At 42.4% G+C, this 21,499-nt stretch overlaps 1 protein-coding gene across 1 annotated transcript in view; it reads left to right on the top strand.

The window, feature by feature from the left end:
• The first annotated feature begins 398 nt into the window (after positions 1–398).
• The window catches only part of LOC109868573 (ceramide transfer protein-like), a 54,641-nt gene continuing 33,540 nt past the window's right edge, over positions 399–21,499 (top strand). Inside the window, exons 1-3 of the mRNA XM_031802343.1 lie at positions 399–1,039; positions 2,313–2,447; positions 16,677–16,793. Of these exons, the coding sequence (XP_031658203.1) occupies positions 923–1,039; positions 2,313–2,447; positions 16,677–16,793 (369 nt within the window). The 5' untranslated portion in view covers positions 399–922. The remainder of the gene's footprint in view (positions 1,040–2,312; positions 2,448–16,676; positions 16,794–21,499) is intronic.

Raw genomic sequence — 21,499 nt, 5'->3', positions numbered from 1 at the left:
TTGGTGTGTGTGTGTGTGTGTGTGTGTGTGTGTGTGTGTGCGTGTGTGTGTGTGTGTGTGTGTGTATGGCACTCCTGGGCCCACATAAATCACTGATTTCCCACTCATGGCACAGTGTCTGTTTTATATGAAAACACAGGTATTATACATTTAGGTGTAGTTTTCCTCAGTGGTACTGTTCTAATGGGTTGTTACTGAAACACAAACACACTAATACACTGGAATCAGTAAATGTTGGTGTACTGTTCCTTACTGACTATGCCATCAGTGATCTCATGTCAATGAGAAAGAATGTAATGTAATCATTGATATGACCTGCCATGCCATGCTACTTACTGTATATGTAGGAGGGGTTTACTTGTTTTTGGGGGAATGGATTTAGTGACGTCACCCGAGCAGCCAGCGCCCCTTACAAGCGCGAATCCGACAGGCGTGAATATGGCGTAGCTGATATAAAGATGTTTTCGTCATAGTAAATACTACATGTTATTACCTTTACCAAGTTAGTAGTGTGATACTCTTTATTTCAACTAGCGGCTAGTGTTTTGAGTATTTCAAGCTGGATGGAAGGTTTGCCGCTAGAAGAAAAAATAAAGGGGCGGGTGCGAGTCATTCCTTGCTAGTTCCTACCTGACTAGCCAGTCTGCTATCGTTATAGCTTATCTAACGTTACAGGCTAGTGACACAGACAGTCCTCCAGGTGAAGAGTCAATTTAGACAAACACTAGCTAATAATGATAATAATTTTAGGACATTTTATAGTTAACGTCGTTAGATGTGGCTAGTAACGTTAGATGTGTAACAGTGATTTCTTAACGCTATTTTATTGCGCTCTGTAATAAAAAATAAAAACTTTCTGTAGTTAACGTTTATTGTATTCATTTAGCTTCCTAGCTAGATAGTTAGCTAGACAACACCAACAATGTCGGATAACCAGAGCTGGAATTCTTCGGGTTCCGATGAGGATTTGGAGACCGCGGAATCGGGAGTCGGACAGCCTGCTGTTGGAATCGCTGAGAACAGTGGAATCCTCAGCAAGGTAACGTTAACTGATCTGACGTCAAACCTGACTTTAGTTCATTAGCTAGCTAGCTAACTTTAACTACCGTAGCTAGCTAGCTCTGGGTGGTTGAGATGGGTAGCTAGAGACAGCTAGCTATCCATATGCAGGGCTCTACAGTGCGACCATTTTACTCGCATATGCGCCTACCTATTTTACGGTGCGACCCGTAATTATTGTTTAGGTGCGCCTAGAAAAAAATTAAGATTGTAACTTTATTACCTTTGTGCTCCTAAATGTTTTGTGTGCCCCTACATGTATGTGCATGTATATTCCCAATGTATGTGCTCCAAGTAAAAAAGGTTAGGGTAGAGCCCCGATCTGGCTATACACCGCAATTACGCTATGTATATTATTAGCCCAACATATACATAGCCTATAAGCCTACTGTAGTGATATGGACTAATTAAACGATAGTGTTGGTTGACAAAGTGTCAGTCCTACTGTTGTGAACAAGAACCAAAGCGCGCGAGCTATTGTTTAGTTTTTTTTGGTAAATGGTTTTACATTTCAAACTAGCTTGCCAAACAAAGGTAACCAAACCAGGCACACGAACTGTCTGGCTGACAGCTGACCCATCTTAACTCGACCGTGGCTTCTGGTTGGGGGTTTCTGAAAGCCTTTAATAAAACGGTAGCTCGCTAACGTTAGGCATTAGCAAGCATAATATTATCTAGGTAAGCATCTAGTTGAAAGCTGTGTGGGTTACCATTCTAAAGTCTGTCTGACCATAGAAATAGAATGATCATTCTATTTATGTGGCCTGAATGGCCAACCCCCAAACAGGTTGAGAATATTGTACATCATAATCATGCTAAACTCACCTGCGTTATCATCATAAGCCCTGTTCATCTGATAAATTCGTTTTAGATGGATTAATGGGGTTTTTCTTTACGTAGTTAACTGTTTCATATAGTCTTGTGAGTGCTTGCTTGCCACAGATTATTACATCAGATTAATGCCACCATAGAATATTGCATCAAAACAGTAGTCAACAAATGGATATGAATTTAGAAGTTAAATTAATCATATGATTCTACCTTCCTAGTGTTTCATCAACTATCCATTGTGTGATTGAATTTGGTTGTTGACATCCAATCTAAGTGTCTCATTTAGCCTTTTGTGCCAACAATGTGTCGTTACATAGGCCAAAAAAGGTATTGTGTTCGACTATCGTGCACATCCTTGTTATAGCATGACCACATTGTGAATTCCTCCCTCCCTCATAGCTAAGTAACTTTTTAATTTGCAGTGGACCAACTACATCCACGGCTGGCAGGATCGCTGGGTGGTTCTGAAGAACAACACTCTGAGCTACTACAAGTCTCAAGACGAGAGAGAGTTTGGCTGCAGAGGGTCCCTGTGTCTCAGCAAGGCTGTCATCACTGTGAGTAGACTGCAAAATACTATAGAGTAGACTACTATACTATGTTACTGTACTACTTTATAGATGCTTATAGGGCCAATCAGCAGTATAAATATTAACAAAGCATCCTCTCCGCCACTGTTTCGGGCAAAAAGCTGAGTGATGGGGCTGGCGAAATGTAACCCCTCTAAAGTTCATAGACAGAGCTATGGATGCAGGTACTGACCATCCATGATATCAACATTATAGTTTAAACCATGTTTTGATGCTTTAGTGTTCATTTATATTTACTTTGTTTACAAACATTGGAGTAAAATAAGCTTATATTTTGGGTTCTGATGATTCTTCAAGAATCAATGGGTACGTTTCATTCATTTCATTAAGTCCAAAAATTGATGTAGCAATTGCTGATTGATCCTTTTAAGTCTGTGTCCAAAACGTAAGATGAGAGAGGGTTCTTGTGTGTTAGAAACACCCAACTTCAAACCTACAACACAGTGTCTTGTCTCACGTCTTGTCTTGGTGCCCTGCCAATATCAAGATCCATCACATACTTCTGAGCTCTTATTGATTTCTGACTCCAGTTGAGAACCAGTTGACTGAATGGATATGTGAATGATCTAGAAGTGGTATGTTATGGACAGTGTAACAAGCTAGAGAGGGATCAACTATTGACATGGATATCCATTTAATATTAACTCTGAGAGGTGCATTGGATCTAAAATGTGCACTCCTTATAAGCAACTGAGAAATGAGAGTTGAGTGCATAATACTGTTTTCATTTAAAAACAACACAGAACTCCTGATTTAGACATATTGCTGGAGGGTAAGTAGCTCCTCAGGTGACTGCTGGTTTTAACACAACACTCTTATCTAGGGATCAACTTAGGCTCTACTCAGCCCTACTCAGATCCTTTCACAATGCATCTATCCATCAGTCTCTCCAGGATTCTGCGATGTTGATTTTGCAAACAAAATTGCCAATTCCCTGCATGTTATGTGAGGGCCTGCAAATTTGACCATTCACTGTACTGTTTTTGCATAAAACTGTCAAATCCTTGAAATGTTATCGCATAAAACTGACCCATTGCCGCAGTACAAAAAGAGGGGCTGCTTTTTCAACCCATCACCACACAAATATGGTTCAATAAAGCGACACGTCAACAAACATTTTCCATTGTCAGTGCATTTTTGTGACAAAGTCACAACACGATGTCAGAATTGCTGTAGCAAAATCAACCGTTTTGCCCACAAATATCACAAAAAATCCATACATAATCCTGGAAAGGCTGATCCTTCCTTCCTTGAAGTAACCACTGATCTAACAGTATAAGGATCAAGGCTAGGTGACAGCTATCATAGATTTGACCAGTCCAATTATGTCATTAACTGGAGGATAATGACATGAATGACAAAGGTTGGGTTCAAAGGTCAGGTTCTCATGGTAACTGATGAATTAACTGCTATATACAGTGCCTTCGGAAAACATTCAGACCCCTTGACTTTTTCAAAATTTTGGCTAATTTATAATATTTTTTAACAAATATCAAATTTACATCATTATTCAGACCCTTTACTCAGTGCTTTGTTGAAGCACCTTTTGGCAGCGATGACAGCCTCGAGTCTTCTTGTGTATGACGCTACAAGCTAGGCATACCTGTATTTGGGGAGTTTCTCCCATTCTTCTCTGTAGATCCTCTCAAACTCTGTTAGGTTGGATGGGGAGCTTCGCTGCACAGATATTTTCAGGTCTCTCCAGAGATATTCTCAGGTTCAAGTCCGGGCTCTGGCTGAGCCGCTCAAGGACATTCATATACTTGCCTTGAAGCCACTCCTGCGCTGTCTTGGCTTTGAGACTTGTGCATGAAGCTGCTCCCCAATTTACCACAAGGGCTAGCCGTCTGCAACGAGCTGTAAGCGAGAGTATGCAAGCAACTGGTAAGCAAGCATGCAACTTACCTCTACCGTGGCACTACTGCACTAGGCTCGTCACATGCACCCTGCGGTTGCCCGCCGATATATACACACACACACACAGCGGGATGAATGAGTGACCTGTTCCCAGGCTGGTCAGTCAACCTATTCAGTCTGTATTTATTCAGCTTCATCAATTCTCTACCACTGTAAATATTAACTTCCACTGTAATGTTGGCCATGTTCCAGACCTGGGGAGTGTACTTTCCATAACTGAAGCTTCCATGGCTTTGATCATAAACAATCAACAAAAACAACCATAGGATTATTAAATGCCCCCCTGGCTCAGACACAATCTGATTAGAATGTTAAATGAGACACACCCACACACCAGCCAGGCGGTGGAGAAAGGTTTGCATTCAGCAGTCATGAGGAAGGACAATTGGGTTCCAAGTTCTTGTGACTGGATTGAATACTATCTACTGCTCTTCAATTGAACAGATTGCCTTTAGTCTGGAATGAAACCCCCCCCCCCCCCCCCTCCTACAATGTGATATTCTGGATTTTTTTCCTTCTCATTTTGTCTGTCATAGTTGAAGTGTACTACCTATGATAAATTACAGGCCTCTTTCATCTTTTTAAGTGGGAGAACTTGCACAATTGGTGGCTGACTAAATACTTTTTTGCCCCACTGTATGTGTATATTAATATCAGCCTTTGCATGTGAGTGTGCATGTGGCTCTGTCATACTCTACAACTCCTCTTGTATTGAAGACTCCCAAATAAGGTTTTACACTCCTCTGTTACACACTGTGTCTCTCACTGAAGTGGAAGAGGGGTCTGCTGCTTGCCTGAGGCTGTTTCGGCAGGCAAAATATACACACGCATTGTCAGTCTCCAGTGCTCAGTGATCACCAGTCAGGTTAGAACATGCAGGTGGCTTTACTTCCTTGTCAGTGTTAACAGACATGTTATCATGTCACAGCAAGACAGAGGAAGGTGTGTATGTGAGGTCACAGGATTATGTTTAAGCTCATAGCACCTTGAGCAGTGTGTCCCTGTCCGTCCGTACCCTGAGAGAAGCAGAGAAAACAGAGGAAGCCCGAGAAAGAAACGACCCAGGGAAAGAGAGCTAGAAACTCAGAGGGACTCTGCCTCTTCTGAGCCAGATGGGGCTGACGATGCTTTAAACCCCTGCTCTGTCTTTCTGTCAGTCTGTCTGCAGGCTCTGCTGCTGCTCTGCAGCCATTCAGCTGATTTGGTGGGAGGTCTCGCTTTTATTCCCTCCCTCTGGTGGTGTGTGTTCTGTGGTAAATCCGAAGCTCAAGCCAGTGTATCGGTTGAGTGGTCAAATAGCACAGATCCTTGTCGATCTGCAGCATGGGCATTTCCTCTCTAATTCATTCTTTCTCTGTGTCTCTCTGTGTGTGGATTTAGACTGTCAGCTGAATGCTATTAAAATGTGACTGCTCAAAGCATAAACAACTGAACAGAAGGGGTGTGTGTGTGTGTGTGTGTGTGTGTGTGTGTGTGTGTGTCAACCAGTTTGTGAAAGAGAATAAAGCCTGCTGTCCTGGCTACACACAAACAGGTCGTCCACCAGACAGTGGGACTGATGTTTAAATAAGGTGCATGTCCTATTGTCACTCTGGCTTTTCATAGCAGTACTAGAAAAGAGGCTTGGGAGATATACTGTATTTCAAAATAATATTTTCTTTGCGTGGGTTGGTGGGTGCGATGCCATTGCTTAAATCTAAATTGAAGTATAACTAAGAAATCGACGATGTGCCAAATAAATTAAATCCAGGTCAGGGTTCCAGGTATGCATTTGGTTGGTAACTTGCTAGTGAAGTGGCTAGATGTCAAGATCAAGCTTCTTGGTTACTGCATAGACATTCAATCTCCTCCTGGATCCAGATACTTGTTGCCTAAATGTATTTGTTTGCCCATTCGATAATACCATATACCCTGGTATGGTACAGAAACGGTAGGAAAATCTGTGTTCTGCCCAACCCTACAAGAAAAGCAAACATGAAAATAGTATGCAGCATTGTTCGTAGGCTTTCTGTATGCCTGGATCTTTTTGACATTGGGCCTATTTTTCATTGGGGTGTCTGAGAATGAATGTGGTCAATTTGTTTATTCCCAGCACATTAATAAAAGTGTGAGTGACCCTGCTTATGATTACAGCAAAGCACACTCTTTAGGGATTTAGGGATCAATTCCTCAGTTCAGAAGGCTCGAGATCAGCAAGAACCCTGCCTGATTTGTGTAACAGAATAATATAGGCCTTTGGCCTCACCACTCAGAATGACACTAGTATCCATCATTAGCTCCAGATTTAGCTCCAGCTCCCCTCCCCTTAGGGGCTAGGAGACAGACGAAACAGGAGGGAGCCTCTGTTGATTGATGCTCTCTCTCAGCCAAGGCCATCGGCAGTGATACTATCTGAGCAAAGCTGGCAAATCAGTTCAAGAAGCATTTGCAGATGTCAATGTCAGTAAATTCAGCATTCTTCACTTTGCCCACCTCAAACCCTCCAGCCCATTTAGGGTGTTATTGCAGAGGGAAGCTCTTTGATTGGTTTAACATGTCCAAGGAATGGCTGAATCTGGGTTGTTCACTAATATTGTAGGGAGAGGAAGAGCAGGGGCAATCAGAGTTGATTTGAAGGGGTTTTCTGAAGTTTGAGAGTGGAGGGGTGGGTAGGATGGAAGGAAGGAAAAGAAACACAGGCTATGGGGGGAGATGTTAGAAAGTGTTAGTTGAAATAGGAAGTGGGTCTCTTCCTCTGGTCTGGCCCTTGTAACTTCCTGTGGGCTCATATCACAGGAGAAGAAGATTTTTGTTCTGTGGTGACTGTCATGACCCTCTCCATCCTGTTCTGTCTTTTTCTCTCCTATCCTCCTGTCCAATCCTTCTCTCTCCCATTTAGCTAGGTCAGTCTCTCCCATTCTAGTCTCCTCCTTCCCCCTGTGACCCGACCCATCTACCCTTTCAGGATTTGTCATTGTTTGCACCAAAACACAGAAGCATACAGAAATAAGGGAAGTCATGTTTATCTATGTAGATATGTGGTGGGCTGAATGTTTTGATTGGTTTCCCAGGATCTGAGTGGTTTGGTCTCCCTCCACATTGGTTCTAAATCTCAGAGAGGCTTTACAGGCTGCTTTGAGGAGAGCTGCTCTTCCCTCAACTGTGGGGAACACGTACACAAGCTGGAGTGGGGGCGGGGGGCGGTGAGAATGGAGGGGTGAGTGTATGTGTGGGCAGGGGGCACCTCTTCAAAAGCAGGATGGGAAGTTTGTCTTGGGAAAGAGAAGTAAAGAAGGTCTCAGCCTTAATCCTGACGTTTCCGGACTCTTTCGTACATTGATTTGTATTTATTTAATCTTTATTTAAATAGGCGAGTCAGTTAAGAACAAATTATTATTTACAATGACGGCCTACCCCGGCCAAACCCAGACGACGCTGGGACAATTGTGCGCTGCCCTATGGGACTCCCAATCACGGCCGGATGTGATTCAGCCTAGATTTGAACCAGAGACTGTAGTGATGCCTCTTGCACTGAGATACAGTGCCTTAGAACGCTGCGCCACTGGGGAGCCCCTTGCTCTTAAAGAGAACAGAGGAGAGTAACTAAGTATTCAATCATTTGTGTGTCTGTCAGCTGAGAGGTCCACTCTGCCTCTCCAGAGGTGTATGTGTAGTTAACTAGTGATTAGGATTGTTTTTTATAAGATACGTTTAATGCTAGCTAGCAACTTTCCTTGGCTTACTGCATTCACGTAACAGGCAGTCTCCTTGTGGAGTGCAACGAGAGACAGGCAGGTCGTTATTGAGTTGGACTAGTTAACTGTAAGGTTGCAAGATTGGATCCCCCGAGCTCACAAGGTGAAAATCTGTCGTTCTGCCCCTGAACAAGGCAGTTAACTCACCGTTCCTAGGCCGCCATTGAAAATAAGAATGTGTTCTTAACTGACTTGCCTAGTTAAATAAAAGTGTTTTTAAAAATCCGCAAATCGGCGCCCAAAAATACCGATTTCCGATTGTTATGAAAACTTGAAATCGGCCCTAATTAATCTGCTATTCCGATTAATCGGTCGACCTCTACCATAGAGACCCCACCCCGCTCCCTAGGACCCTTTTTCCATGAGTAGTTAGAATGTCAAAGACGTGTGTGAAACCAATATATGCCCTGATGAATGGACAGTCACTAGTATACACAATGCACATCCAAACCTAGAACAGAAGAAGCAGCCTGAGACTGTGACAGAGCATAGTCCTGTGTTGCTTGACTCTAGTCTTATCTTCACTCTGCCTAATACATCATTTTGAGCAACACAAGCAAGACTGGAGATGGAGGTTCTGCAGAAACTAAATTGTCATGGACAGCAGCTACACATTGGCTGTGTGTGTGTGTGCCATTGCCTATTGCATGATATCTCAGCCAAACTGGGCATCTGATCGTGTCCTCTCTCCCCACCAAGTTTCAGCTAAATTACACTCGTCCATTGAGTCCCATTCCAGAGCTGGCGCTGGCCGGATGGGTTAAATGACTCTGCCATCTCACTAAAGCAGTCTCATTCTGCTGTGATGCACACATTTTCTCTCATTATTTTAGACTCAATCTGCCAGTGTGAGGTGTGGTATAGGAATGGAGTGTACCATCTTAAAGCTGCGCTGTGTAAATTATATGTGTACAGGTGTTTTTGGAGACCTAGATTTGAACACAATTTCCAAGAAACTTCCTCTCTCTCTCTCATAGGTAGTCCGCAGGGAATCATATGGTACATCAGCATCCTCTCTGAACGCAGTTTAGGCTGCTGAAAATTCGACACTGCAAGTGGATGCGATAACCGCTACGATCAAGACTGAAAAGATGAATCAATTACATTTGATGTCTTCAGAACAGGTAAAAATGTGATACGCTGGGTATAATTCTCATTTTTAGATTGTAATACGTTTTTTTTTTTTTATAGTAATGCAAGGTACATGGTTAACTATCTAGCTAACTTATCTAAAGTTGTTACCGGGAATTCCTCTGTCTGGTAAAAAATGAGATATCAATCTGGCGATAGCTAGCAAGCTAAGCTGTCTTGGTACATTAGCTAGCTATCACAATGCATTTGGACTTTCATAGTGCTGCATTCACAGAAAATAACATGGCTTTGGCATGCTTGGTAACGTTTAGTCCTTTGCCCTTCTGATTCCAATACTGGGTATGGCCCCTTGCATTCTCTAACTAGCTGGTAGTCCTGAACAATGTGCCTGATTTTTAGATTGCAGTAAAAACAAACAAAGCTCCCATAATTAGATGTAATAGACCCTAATGTGAATGAGACAAGTGGTGGTAAATGTGCACCAAAGTAAAACAGAATATTATGAAGGATACCCTAAGACATTCAATTTGATTAACATTTTATCAACAACTACTGCATTTCATTTGGTATCTATAAAAGTGCTGATTTTGTATTAGCTACATTGGGTATCAAGGTGTTGTGTATTAATTGTAGAAGTGTGATACATGACCCTTCTGCATGAAAAAAAAGGAATAGGCTGCTGAACAATACAAATATTTCTAACAATGTTTGCATGTTTTTTCTGTAGGATTCCAGTGTTGAAGAGCCTTAGTTCCCATCTGCTGTGGGTAGAGAAGCTAGAGGAAGGGGGAGAAGAAGAGCTAGGTGTAGGGCTGCAGAAAGAATCAGGAAGACCGTGAGGGCTGACTAACAGGAGAGGGTAACCCAGATACAGGTTGGTGAAAATCTTTCACCTGTGGTTCTGTATACCTGTTTCACATTTCAAAAATCATTTTACACAATATTTGACTTTTCTGTAATGAACTCTTTCTCCTTTTATTCACTATCAATACAGGCTAGGTTGAGAGAGCTGTCCTTTGAGGAAAGGGGATAGGTGCTGGAGCAGTTCGCTACCTGTTTACTTGGCGTGATGTTTGACATAATGGATTTGCAGATGGCTATCCCAAGGTCTCCAGACATCCCAGACTGAGGACAACCTCGCTGGTGCACCTATCTAAAATTGACGGGAGATGCCCGCTGACCTGGGGCCGGTTGCACCAGTTGGTCATAAGTGGGTCATAACTCTACATCCAACTTAAAATTCACTCTAAACTGGACTTAAATTCTACGTGTTGCACCACTTGGGTGGAAGCCCTTCTAAACTCAGCAAAAAAAGAAACTGTCTTTCAACGATACTTTGTGAAAATCCAAATAACTTCACAGATCTTCATTGTAAAGGGTTTAAACACTGTTTCCCATGCTTGTTCAATGAACCATAAACAATGAGCATGCACCTGTGGAACGGTCGTTAAGACACTAACAGCTTACAGACGTTAGGCAATTAAAGTCAGTTATGTAAACTTAGGACACTAAAGAGGCCTTTCTACTGACTCTGAAAAACACCAAAAGAAAGATGCTTAGGGTCCCTGCTCATCTGCGTGAACGTGCCTTAGGCATGCTGCAAGGAGGCATGAGGACTGCAGATGTGGCCAGGGCAATAAATTGCAATGTCCGTACTGTGAGATGCCTAAGAGCGCTACAGGGAGACCGGACGGAAAGCTGATCATCCTCGCAGTGGCAGACCTACGTGTAACACCTGCACAGGATCAGTACATCCGAACATCACACCTGCAGGACAGGTACAGGATCGCAACAACAACTGGCAACATAGCATCATTGGACTGAGATTGCAGGCAATCTCAATGCTGTGCGTTACAGGGAAGTCATCCTCCTCCCTCATGTGGTACCCTTCCTACAGGCTCATCCTGACATGACGCTCCAGCAGGACAATGCCACCAGCCATACTGCTCGTTCTGTGTGTGATTTCCTGTAAGACAGGAATGTCAGTGCTCTGCCATGGCCAGCGAAGAGCCCGGATCTCAATCCCATTGAACATGTCTGGGACCTGTTGGATCGGAGGGTGAGGGCTAGGGCCATTCCCCCAGAAATGTCTGGGAACTTGCAGGTGCCTTGGTGGAGGAGATGCACTGCAGTACTTAATGCAGCTGCTGGCCACACCAGATACTGACTGTTACTTTTGATTTTGCCCCCCCCCCCCCTTTGTTCAGGGACACATTATTCCATTTCTGTTAGTCACATGTCTGTGGAACTTGATGTCTGTTGTTGAATCTTATGTTCATACAAATATTTACACATGTTAAGTTTGCTGAAAATAAACGCAGTTGACAGTGAGCGGACGTTTCTTTTTTTTTGCTGAGTTTGGCCCACCAGCCAATGATGAAATAAATCTACCAGCCAACTCAGATTTTTTACCAGACAAAATATATTTTGGTCAAAATTACTGAAAAAAAAAAAAAAAAGCCTAATGTTTCAAAACAGAAATCTTTTAGTAAGAACTAATGTGGTACATTACTCAATTTCATATTAACCTAAGTTCCATCAATATCGGGAAACCGGGCCCAGGGCAATAGTAGTTCAGTACTTTGCCATATCAGTATTTCATCAATGTTTTTTTATTTGATCTTATTTGTCTTGTGGTATTTTTGCACAACTGCTATTGTTATTTTCTTTACTTGCACTGTGGTCTTTGTTAGTTTGAGAAGGTTACAGAGTATCTTGTATTCTTATAACATCTGTAATAAACCTTTTTTTATTTGACCTCATCTGTGTAATCATCCAGACTGGTTTCATACTATATTTACACCAGGATAGTTAGAACTCCAAATGACCTAACCAGATTAAAACCTTCAGGTTTAGAATAGAGTAGTTTAGTAAACAAATCTAATACCATTCCAAAGGTAAAATGATGATGCCTATATGCTAGATAAAGAAAGAATGCACAAATATTGTTTCTCAAACATGTTTCTTGCCCACACAAACGTCCCTTATTTACATATGAGATCTCAGGTTCTCCCCTGTTCAAAGGTGTGCAAACTGCAGGAGGGCTTCATGTGTTGTCTACTGAAAGCAGTACTTCTGGCCATGTCCTTAGACATAGAGAAGATTATTTGATGGTTGTAGTCAAGTGCTGCCAAAAAGGGTTCTAGCCTCTGGAATTTGACTATACCACTTGCCAACTATGACAGACTTGCCTTTGATGACCATCAGTCTTAGATTTCCAAGGTAAATACATTCAGTTTAAGTATTTTAATTATTGGAGAAGGATGACCAATGATTTCTCACCTGAAGTTTCAGTCCGTCTCAATATTTTTCAAGACAATTTGGGTCAGTGAAGATCCCTGCTGCATCCGGGCTTTGTTGTGGTTCTCCTCCAGATTGTCATGCTGGCTGCAGCCGAAGTCCCATTCATGTTCTTTGACCACGTGATGCAAGACACACCTCCACAGATTCTGAAATGAATTGAGAATGCATCATTGAGAGCATGGCAACCTCCTATGTACAGTAAATATCTTAAACAACGTGTGTGGAAGGCAGTCAGCTGAGCATAATGTTTCAGTTGATATTAACTAAGAAAAGGCTGGAAAAGTATTCTATGTCTGCTCAACCAGATACTGTATAACTTGGATCCCATCTGATATGTTTCTGAGTAACGTATTGCATTAGACTCCTCAGAACCATATTGCCCGCTGTGTAAATAGCTATCATATCTACGCAATGAATTGTAGTTGTTTGCAAGGTAAATTAAGTAGTCACCATGAACCTCACTCTGTCTGCAGTTTTACAATAGAACCAGAAAGGGTGGACAATGTCCTTGATCCAGACCAGCATGATGGATTGTCCCGAAATCATTATGCCTGAGTTTGGTTGAACAGACATTGCCAGGGAGAGAAAGTCCATTACACGTGAGCAAGCCTCAACCCAGACACCACCTCAAGCCTACAACTCAATATTAAAATAGGCAATTTACATGACAGGGAAAGGAGCATTCTAAACAGTTTAAATTACAATGTCAAACTCCGGACAGATGTGCTAATAGAATGAGTCTATTCTCAGAGCATAACAGTACATCTCATTAACATTGTGTTGGTCTAATCTCTGAATGTAGGCTTTCGGAGACCACAGAATGATCAGCATGGTACAAATGACAGGGGAGCCATTGGGGGGCTCAGCTCCTCTGAATGCAACAGAAGTCAAACTTTTTTTGGGGGGGGGAGTCTCTAAATTATGCTAATTTAACCATTCTCCTATTTGTTTAAAATGCAGTGGTAAATATATTTTTGTGCTAAATATGAAAATAAAATCTTCCAATGATATGGACCTCTATTTAAACCGTGACAATGTATTAAGAATAGCCTTTATTCCAATGTATCCATTGATTTGTCATTGTTTGCTTATGCCACTCAGCTGTTTAGAGTGCTCAAATCAAATTTGAGTGGTCACATAAACATATTTAGCAGATGTTATTGCGGGTGTAGTGAAATGCTTGTGTTCCTAGCTCCAACGGTGCAGTAGTATCTAACAATTCACAACAATACACACATCTAAAAGTAAAATAATGGAATTAAGAAATATATAAATATTAGGATGAGCAATGTCGGCGTGGCATTGACTAGAAAATAGTGTGTATAAACACATGTGATGAGTAAAACAGTATGTAAACATTATTAAAGTGACCAGTGATTCAATGTCTATGTACATAGGGCAGCAACTTCTATGGTGCAGGGTTGACTAACCGGGTGGTAGCTGATAGTGACAGTGACTAAGTTCAGGACAGGGTACTGTGTGGAGGCTGGCTCGTGATGGCTATTTAACAGTTTGATGGCCTTGAAATAAGAAGCTGTCTCTGTCCCAGCTTTGATGCACCTGTACTTACCTCGCCTTCTAGATGATAGCGGGGTGAACAGGTCGTGGCTCGGGTGGTTGGTGTCCTTGATTATCTTTTTGGCCCTGTGCCCAAGAAAGCTATGGTGGTCTACTTGAAACATGTTGGTATTACAGACTCAGACAGGGGGAGGTTGAAAATGTCAGTGAAGACACTTGTCAGTTGGTCAGTGCATGCTCAGAGTAGGCGTCCTGGTAATTTGTCTGGCCCTGCAGCCTTGTGAATGTTGACATGTTTAAAGGTCTTACTCACATCGAGTATGATCACACAGTCGTCCAGAACGGCTGTTGCTCTCATACATTTCAGTGTTACTTGCCTCGAAGCGAGCATTAAGTAATTTAGCTCGTCTGGTAGGTTGTGTCACTTGGCAGCTCGTGGCTGTGCTTCCCTTTGTGGTCTGTAATAGTTTGCAAGCCCTGCCACATCCGACGAGCGTCGGAGCCGGTGTAGTAGGATTCAATCTTAGTCTTGTATTGACGCTTTGCCTGTTTGATGGTTCGTCGGAGGGCGAATGTTCGAATGTTACCTGTAATCCATGGCTTCTGGTTGGGCTATGTACGTACAGTCACTGTGGGGATGACGTCATCGATGCACTTATTGATGAAGCCAGTGACTGATGTGGTGTATTCGTCAATGCCATCAGAAGAATCCTGGAACATATTCCAGTCTGTGATAGCTAAACAGTCCTGTAGCTTAGCATCTGCTTCATCTGACAGCTTTCTTATTGATTGAGTCACTGGTGCTTTCTGCTTTAGTTTTTGCTTGTAAGCAGGAATCAAGAGGATAGAATTATGGTCAGATTTTCCAAATGGAAGGAGAGCTTTGTATGGGTCTCTGTGTGTGAAGTAAAGGTGGTCTAGAGTTTTCTTTTTTTCCCTCCCCCTCTGGTTGCACATTTAATATGCTGATAGAAATTAGGTAAAACTGATTTGAGTTCTCTTTCAAGATTTAGTTTCGGTATTTCTCTATGGGATACGCCCCCAGCGTATTTGTCAGCCTTATTACACTACGTCAGCCATGATTGGCTGGACGTCGAGACGTGATTTTCTGGATTTTTGTTTTAGATCCCGTCTCACAGTTGAAGTGTACCTAATGATAAAAATTACAGACCTCTACATGCTTTGTAAGTAGGAAACACTGCCGATTTTGCAGGTTATCAAATACTTGTTCTCCCCACTGTGTGTGTGTGTGTGTGTGTGTATATATATATATATATATATATATATATATAGCACAGATCAGTCGGTTCTCAGGATAAGCTTGTCTGGCAATAAGGGAGTCAGTATATCCCAAAGTGAAATACTGAAATTAATACTTGAAAGAGAACAATAGGTTACGACTGTAACCCCGGTTCTCTGATAGTATGAGTGAGGTATTTCACCAGAATACCCTCCTTGCATGAGCGAGGAAGAGGTGTGTCTTATTCTTGAATGACTGAGACGCTGTGTCGAGCCCTTTTATAGGGTAGGAGGGACACCCTTCCCCGACGCACAAGTCTTGACGTCCAGCCAATCATAGCTGCCGTAGTATAATAAGGCTTCTGACGAATACGCTAGGAGGGTATCCCATAGTGAAGTACCTCACTCATACTATCAGAGAACCGGGGTTAGTCATAACCTATAGTTTCCCTGCATTAAAGTCCCCAGCCACTAGGAGTGCCACCTCCCTGGATGAGCGTTTTCCTGTTTGCTTATGACCGTATACATCTCATTGAGTGCGGTCTTAGTGCATCGGTCTGCAGAAAATATAGACGTAAACTCTCTTGGTAAAGAGTGTGGTCTACAGCTTATCATGAGATACTTTACCTAAGGTGAGCAAAACCTTGAGACTTCCTTAGATTTCGTGCACCAGTTGTTGTTTACAAATATGCATAGGCCGTCCCCCCTTGTCTTACCAGAGGCTGCTGTTCTATCCTGCCGAAAAAGCTTAAAAGCCGCCAGCTGTATGTTAATCATGTCGTCGTTCAGCCACGACTCGGTGAAACATAAGATATTACAGTTTTTAATGTCTCGTTGGTAGGCTGTACGTGCTCATAGTTTGTCTATTTTATTATCAATTGATTGTAAGTTGGCTAATAGGACTGATGGTAAAGGTACTTGCAAACCACTTGAGCATCGAGGCAAACAATGACATGATGTAAAAGCTGTGCAGGCTAAACAGCGTCTGTTGTTGAGTTGCTACATTTCTATATTTTTCATTACGTGTATACTGAACTAAAATATAAACGCAACATACAAAAATGTAAAAGATTTGACTGATTTTACAGTTCATATAAGGAACTCAGTCAATTTTAAATAAATTCATTAGCCATAATCTATTGATATAACATGACTGGGAATACAGATATGTATCTGTTGCTGTGAGCTTGTGTGGCCTACCATTTCGCGGCTGAGCTGTTTTTGCTCCGAGACGTTTCCACTTCACAATAACAGCACTTACAGTTTACCCTTCATATCCCCCTCCCCCCTCTTTCTTTTTTGACAGGCCCATTATGTTAATGTTTTGTTGATATGATTTAAATATACTAATCATATTTCTCTCTCTACCCTTTCTCTCTATCTCTACCCTCAGCCCCTTGAGTTTGATGAGTGCAGGCTTGACATCAGTGTTAACGACAGTGTGTGGTACCTGAGAGCCATAGACTCCGAACACAGACACCAGTGGATCAACTCCATCGAACTACACAGGGTAAGAGACACACATCACCAGAGTTTGCAATTTGTCTTTCTAATTGTATTGTATTTGAATTCTGTCATTTTGAAATGGAATGGATATAACTTGGTTCTTTCCTCTGCTGTATTCTTCTTTAAATTACATACATTTTATTGCCACAACTTATAAACGCAACATACAATTTAAACTATTGTACTGAATTACAGTTCATATACGGAAATAAATTAATTGGACTCTATGGATTTTGCATGCCTGGGCAGGGGTTCAGCCATGGGTGGGCCTGGGAGGGCATAGGTCCACCCACTGGGGAGCCAGGCCCAGCCAATCAGAAGTGTTTCCCCAGAAAGGGCTTTATTACAGACACATTCTCCTCAGTTTCATCAGCTGTCCAGGTGGCTGGTCTCAGACGATCCCACAGGTGAAGAAACCGGATGTGGAGGTCCTGGGCTGGCGTGGTTACATGTGGTCTGTGGTTGTGAGGCCAGTTGGACGTACTGCCAAATTCTCTAAAATGGCATTGGAGATGACTGATGGTAGTGAAATTAACATTCAATCTCTGGCAACAGCTGTGGTAGACATTCCTGCAGTTGGCATGCCAATTGCACGCTCCCTCAAAACTTGAGACATCTGTGTCATTGTGTTTTGTGACAAAACTGCACATTTTAGAGTGGCCTTTTATTGTCCTCGGGACAAGGTGCACCTGTGTAATGACAATGCTGTTTATTCAGCTTATTTATATGCCACACCTATCGGGTGGATGGATTATCTTGGAAAATGAGAAATGCAACAGATTTTCATGCAAATATAGACCGCTGCGCCACTTGGGAGGCCCACTTTCACCACCCTGTAAAGTTTGTCATAACTTATTATCTGCCTATTATTCTGCATGGTTTTCCGAGTCGTAGTGGGAGGACCACACACCTTGTCATCGTGTGACTCCAAGTTTACTTTGATATGATGGTAATTATATCAATATTTGCATAAAGGTGTTTCCATTTTCTCACATAATACATTTTCATACACAAAAAGATCCCTCCGTCTTGAACAAACAAAGGATCTTTCTGTATAAAATTGTATTGGAACTTCCTGTTTCCATCACAGCTTATATTTTTTATACGGTATGACTTTACTCAAACAGCTGACTGAAGACAGGAAGTCTGGACATTCGTGCGATCGAGTCAGTTTTTGCTGTAAAATTGACTTTCTTCTTGCTGAAACAAGCAGGGTGTTGTAGCAAATTAGTCTACAGTTGCCTAGGCAACACCCCCCAATGCCTGCAGCACGTACAGTCAGGAGCAGAGGAGGGTATAACATGTATTTTATATACACACACACACACACACAGTTGAAGTCGGAAGTTTGCATACGCCTTAGCCAAATACATTTAAACTCAGTTTTTCACAATTCCTGACATTTAATCCTAGTAAAAATTCCCTGTTTTAGGTCAGTTAGGATCAGCACTTTATTTTAAGAATGTGAAATGTCAGAATAATAGTAGAGAGAATTATTTATTTAAGCTTTTATTTCTTTCATCCCATTCCCAGGGTCAGAAGTTTACATACTTAATTAGTATTTGGTAGCATTGCCTTTAAATTGTTTAACTTGGGTCAAACATTTTGGGTAGCCTTCGACAAGCTTCCCACATTAAGTTGTGTGAATTTTGGCCCCTTCCTCCTGACAGAGCTGGTGTAACTGAGTCAGGTTTGTAGGCCTCCTTGCTTGCACACCCTTTCTCAGTTCTACCCACAAATTCTCTATAGGATTGAGTTCAGGGCTTTGTGATGGCCACTCCAATACCTTAACTTTGTTGTCCTTAAGCCGTTTTGCCACAACTTTGGAAGTATGCTTGGGGTCTTTGTCCATTTGGAAGGCCCATTTGCGACCAAGCTTTAACTTCCTGACTGATGTTTTGAGATGTTGCTTCAATATATCCACATACTTTTCCTCCCTCATGATGCCATCTATTTTGTGAAGTGCACCAGTCCCGCCTGCAGCAGAGCACCCCCACAACATGATGCTGCCACCCCCGTGCTTCACGGTTGGAATGGTGTTCTTCGGCTCGCAAGCCTCCTCCTTTTTCCTCCAAACATAACGATGGTCATTATGGCCAAACAGTTATATTTTTGTTTCATCAGACCAGAGGACATTTCTCCAAAAAGTACGATCCTTGTCCCCATGTGCAGTTGCAAACCGTAGTCTGGCTTTTTTATGGTGATTTTGGAGCAGTGGCTTCTTCCTTGCTGAGCGGCCTTTCAGGTTATGTCGATATAGGACTCGTTTTACTGTGGATATAGATACTTTTGTACCTGTTTCCTCCAGAATCTTCACAAGGTCCTTTGCTGTTGTTCTGGGATTGATTTGCACTATATCTCCACGGTCATTTGGCTGACAAATAGTCGTCGTCCAAAATTCCATGATCGTCACTTGTGGTACATAGTTGGTTGAGAGTTGTTTCAGTCATTTCGCATAACATTCCCTGTTACACACATTCACTCGTAGATGAAACTGTATTAACCGTGTGTGATGTGTCTGTTTCTACTAGAGCCTTAGAGACGGGAGGATAGACAGTGGAGTCATCCAGAGGACCTCCCTAGTCCCTCCATCAGCGGTGTGTTTAATGGCAAGTCTATCTATACTAAACCCAAAGCTACTGTTTGATCTATTTCCCTATAGCACAGTACCCTTAATATAGTGTGTGTGTCCTTTTATCCGGAGATGTCATTTGCTGTTCTCATCATTTAAAAACAGGTCAAATAAGGGGGAGTGAGTGGCACCTCTTGTTTATACTCAGAATGAAGGACAAAGCTTCCAGGGAGGGGTTCTCACTGTTAAGTTCATGTTTTAAGTATGCCTATATTTCTGTTGTTACGGGGCTTTCACTCTGTTATTAGTGCGCCTGCGCAGGGGTCTCGTTGCTGATGGACCTGGCCTGAGTGCAATGGCAGCCACGTAGTGTGCTAATACGTTTTAGTAAATGTTGTTAAACTGGAACCTGGCCGTTGTGTCACTTTGAGTTAACATTGATAGCAGAGGATGGCTAATAACGACAATGTGCCGCCTCGGTTCGACGACAAGAGGTCGTATGAAAGTTGGGAACATTTCTTGGAATCTGGACACGGGTTACTAATCTGGACAAGAAAGGCAAGTACTTGCATTGGTATTATCGCTTGAGGGAAGAGCGAGAGATACAGCACAGGAAATATCCCTGGAGGATTTGAACAAGGATGATGGTATGGGAACTTAGATCAGAGCACTGGATTCTGTGTTTCTAACAGAAGAGAAAGAACGTGCCTACGAGGCATATTCAAACTTTGACAGTGTTACTAGAGACATTTCGGTTGCAATGACGGACGACATCATTGATTTCGAACAGAGGTACACTAGGATGCACAAGTACGACATGGTTCTCCCGGATGCAGTGTTAGCTTTCAAGTTGCTATATGCTACCTGTCTGGATGGTAGGGAGAAACAGTTGGCTTTGACTGCTTGTACTGTGCTGACTTTTGCATCAATGAAGTGGGCACAAAAACAATTCTGGGGTGAAAACACGTCTGTCGCACCAATAACAGATGGAATGCAAGTGAGTGACGCACCATATTACACTGAGCAGCAGAGAAAAGGTGCCAACAAGTCCCATACTCAAGACAACCAGATGAGGGCGCCATTTCCCGGGACAAATCCACTGGACAAATATGGAAGGAGATCAAAATGTGCTATTCGTCAAAGCACTTACCGTTGGGTTTAAGACTGTCCTCATAAAAATGAACAAGTTAAACTAACAGAGGAAAATGTAAACACAGCGAGAGAGCAGTTTAACATTACACTGTTTTCAAATGAATCTGCTTCTGATACTGGGATCTTGATAGTTGATAGAATCCTTAAATTTTATTGGTCACATACACATGGTTAGCAGATGTTAATGCGAGTGTAGCGAAATGTTTGTGCTTCTAGTTCTGACCATGAAGTAATATCTAACAATTTCACAACAACAAAAAAAGAATAAGAATATGTACATATAAATATATGGATGAGCAATGGCCGAACGGCATAGGCAAGATGCAGTAGATGGTATAGAGTACAGTATACACATATAGGGTATGTAAACATTATATAAAGTGGCATTGTTTAAAGTGACCAGTGATACATTTATTACATCCAATTTTTTATTATTAAAGTGGCTAGAGATTTGAGTCAGTATGTTGGCAGCAGCCACTCAATGTTAGTGATGGCTGTTTAACAGTCTGATGGCCTTGAGATAGAAGCTGTTTTTCAGTCTCTTGGTCCCAGCTTTGATGCACCTGTGCTGACCTCGCCTTCTGGATGATAGCGGGGTGAACAGGCAGTGGCTCGGGTGGTTGTTGTCCTTGATGATCTTTATGGCCTTCCTGTGACATCGGGTGGTGTAGGTGTCCTGGAGGGCAGGTAGTTTGCCCCCGGTGATGTGTTGTGCAGACCTCACTACCCTCTGGAGAGCCTTACGGTTGTGGGCGGAGCAGTTGCCATACCAGGAGGTGATACAGCCCGACAGGATGCTCTCAATTGTGCATCTGTAAAAGTTAGTGTTTTTGGTGACAAGCCAAATTTCTTCAGCCTCCTGAGGTTGAAGAGGCGCTATTGCGCCTTCTTCACCATGCTGTCTGTGTGGGTGGACCATTTCAGTTTGTCCATTATGTGTACGCTGACGAACTTAAAACTTTCCAACTTCTCCACTACTGTCCCGT

This window comes from Oncorhynchus kisutch, linkage group LG23 (assembly GCF_002021735.2).
Source record: "Oncorhynchus kisutch isolate 150728-3 linkage group LG23, Okis_V2, whole genome shotgun sequence".
In the NCBI taxonomy this organism is placed as follows: Eukaryota; Metazoa; Chordata; class Actinopteri; order Salmoniformes; family Salmonidae; genus Oncorhynchus; species Oncorhynchus kisutch.
Note: the sequence above shows the minus strand (reverse complement) of the source record. Positions and strands in the feature narration are given on the sequence as shown.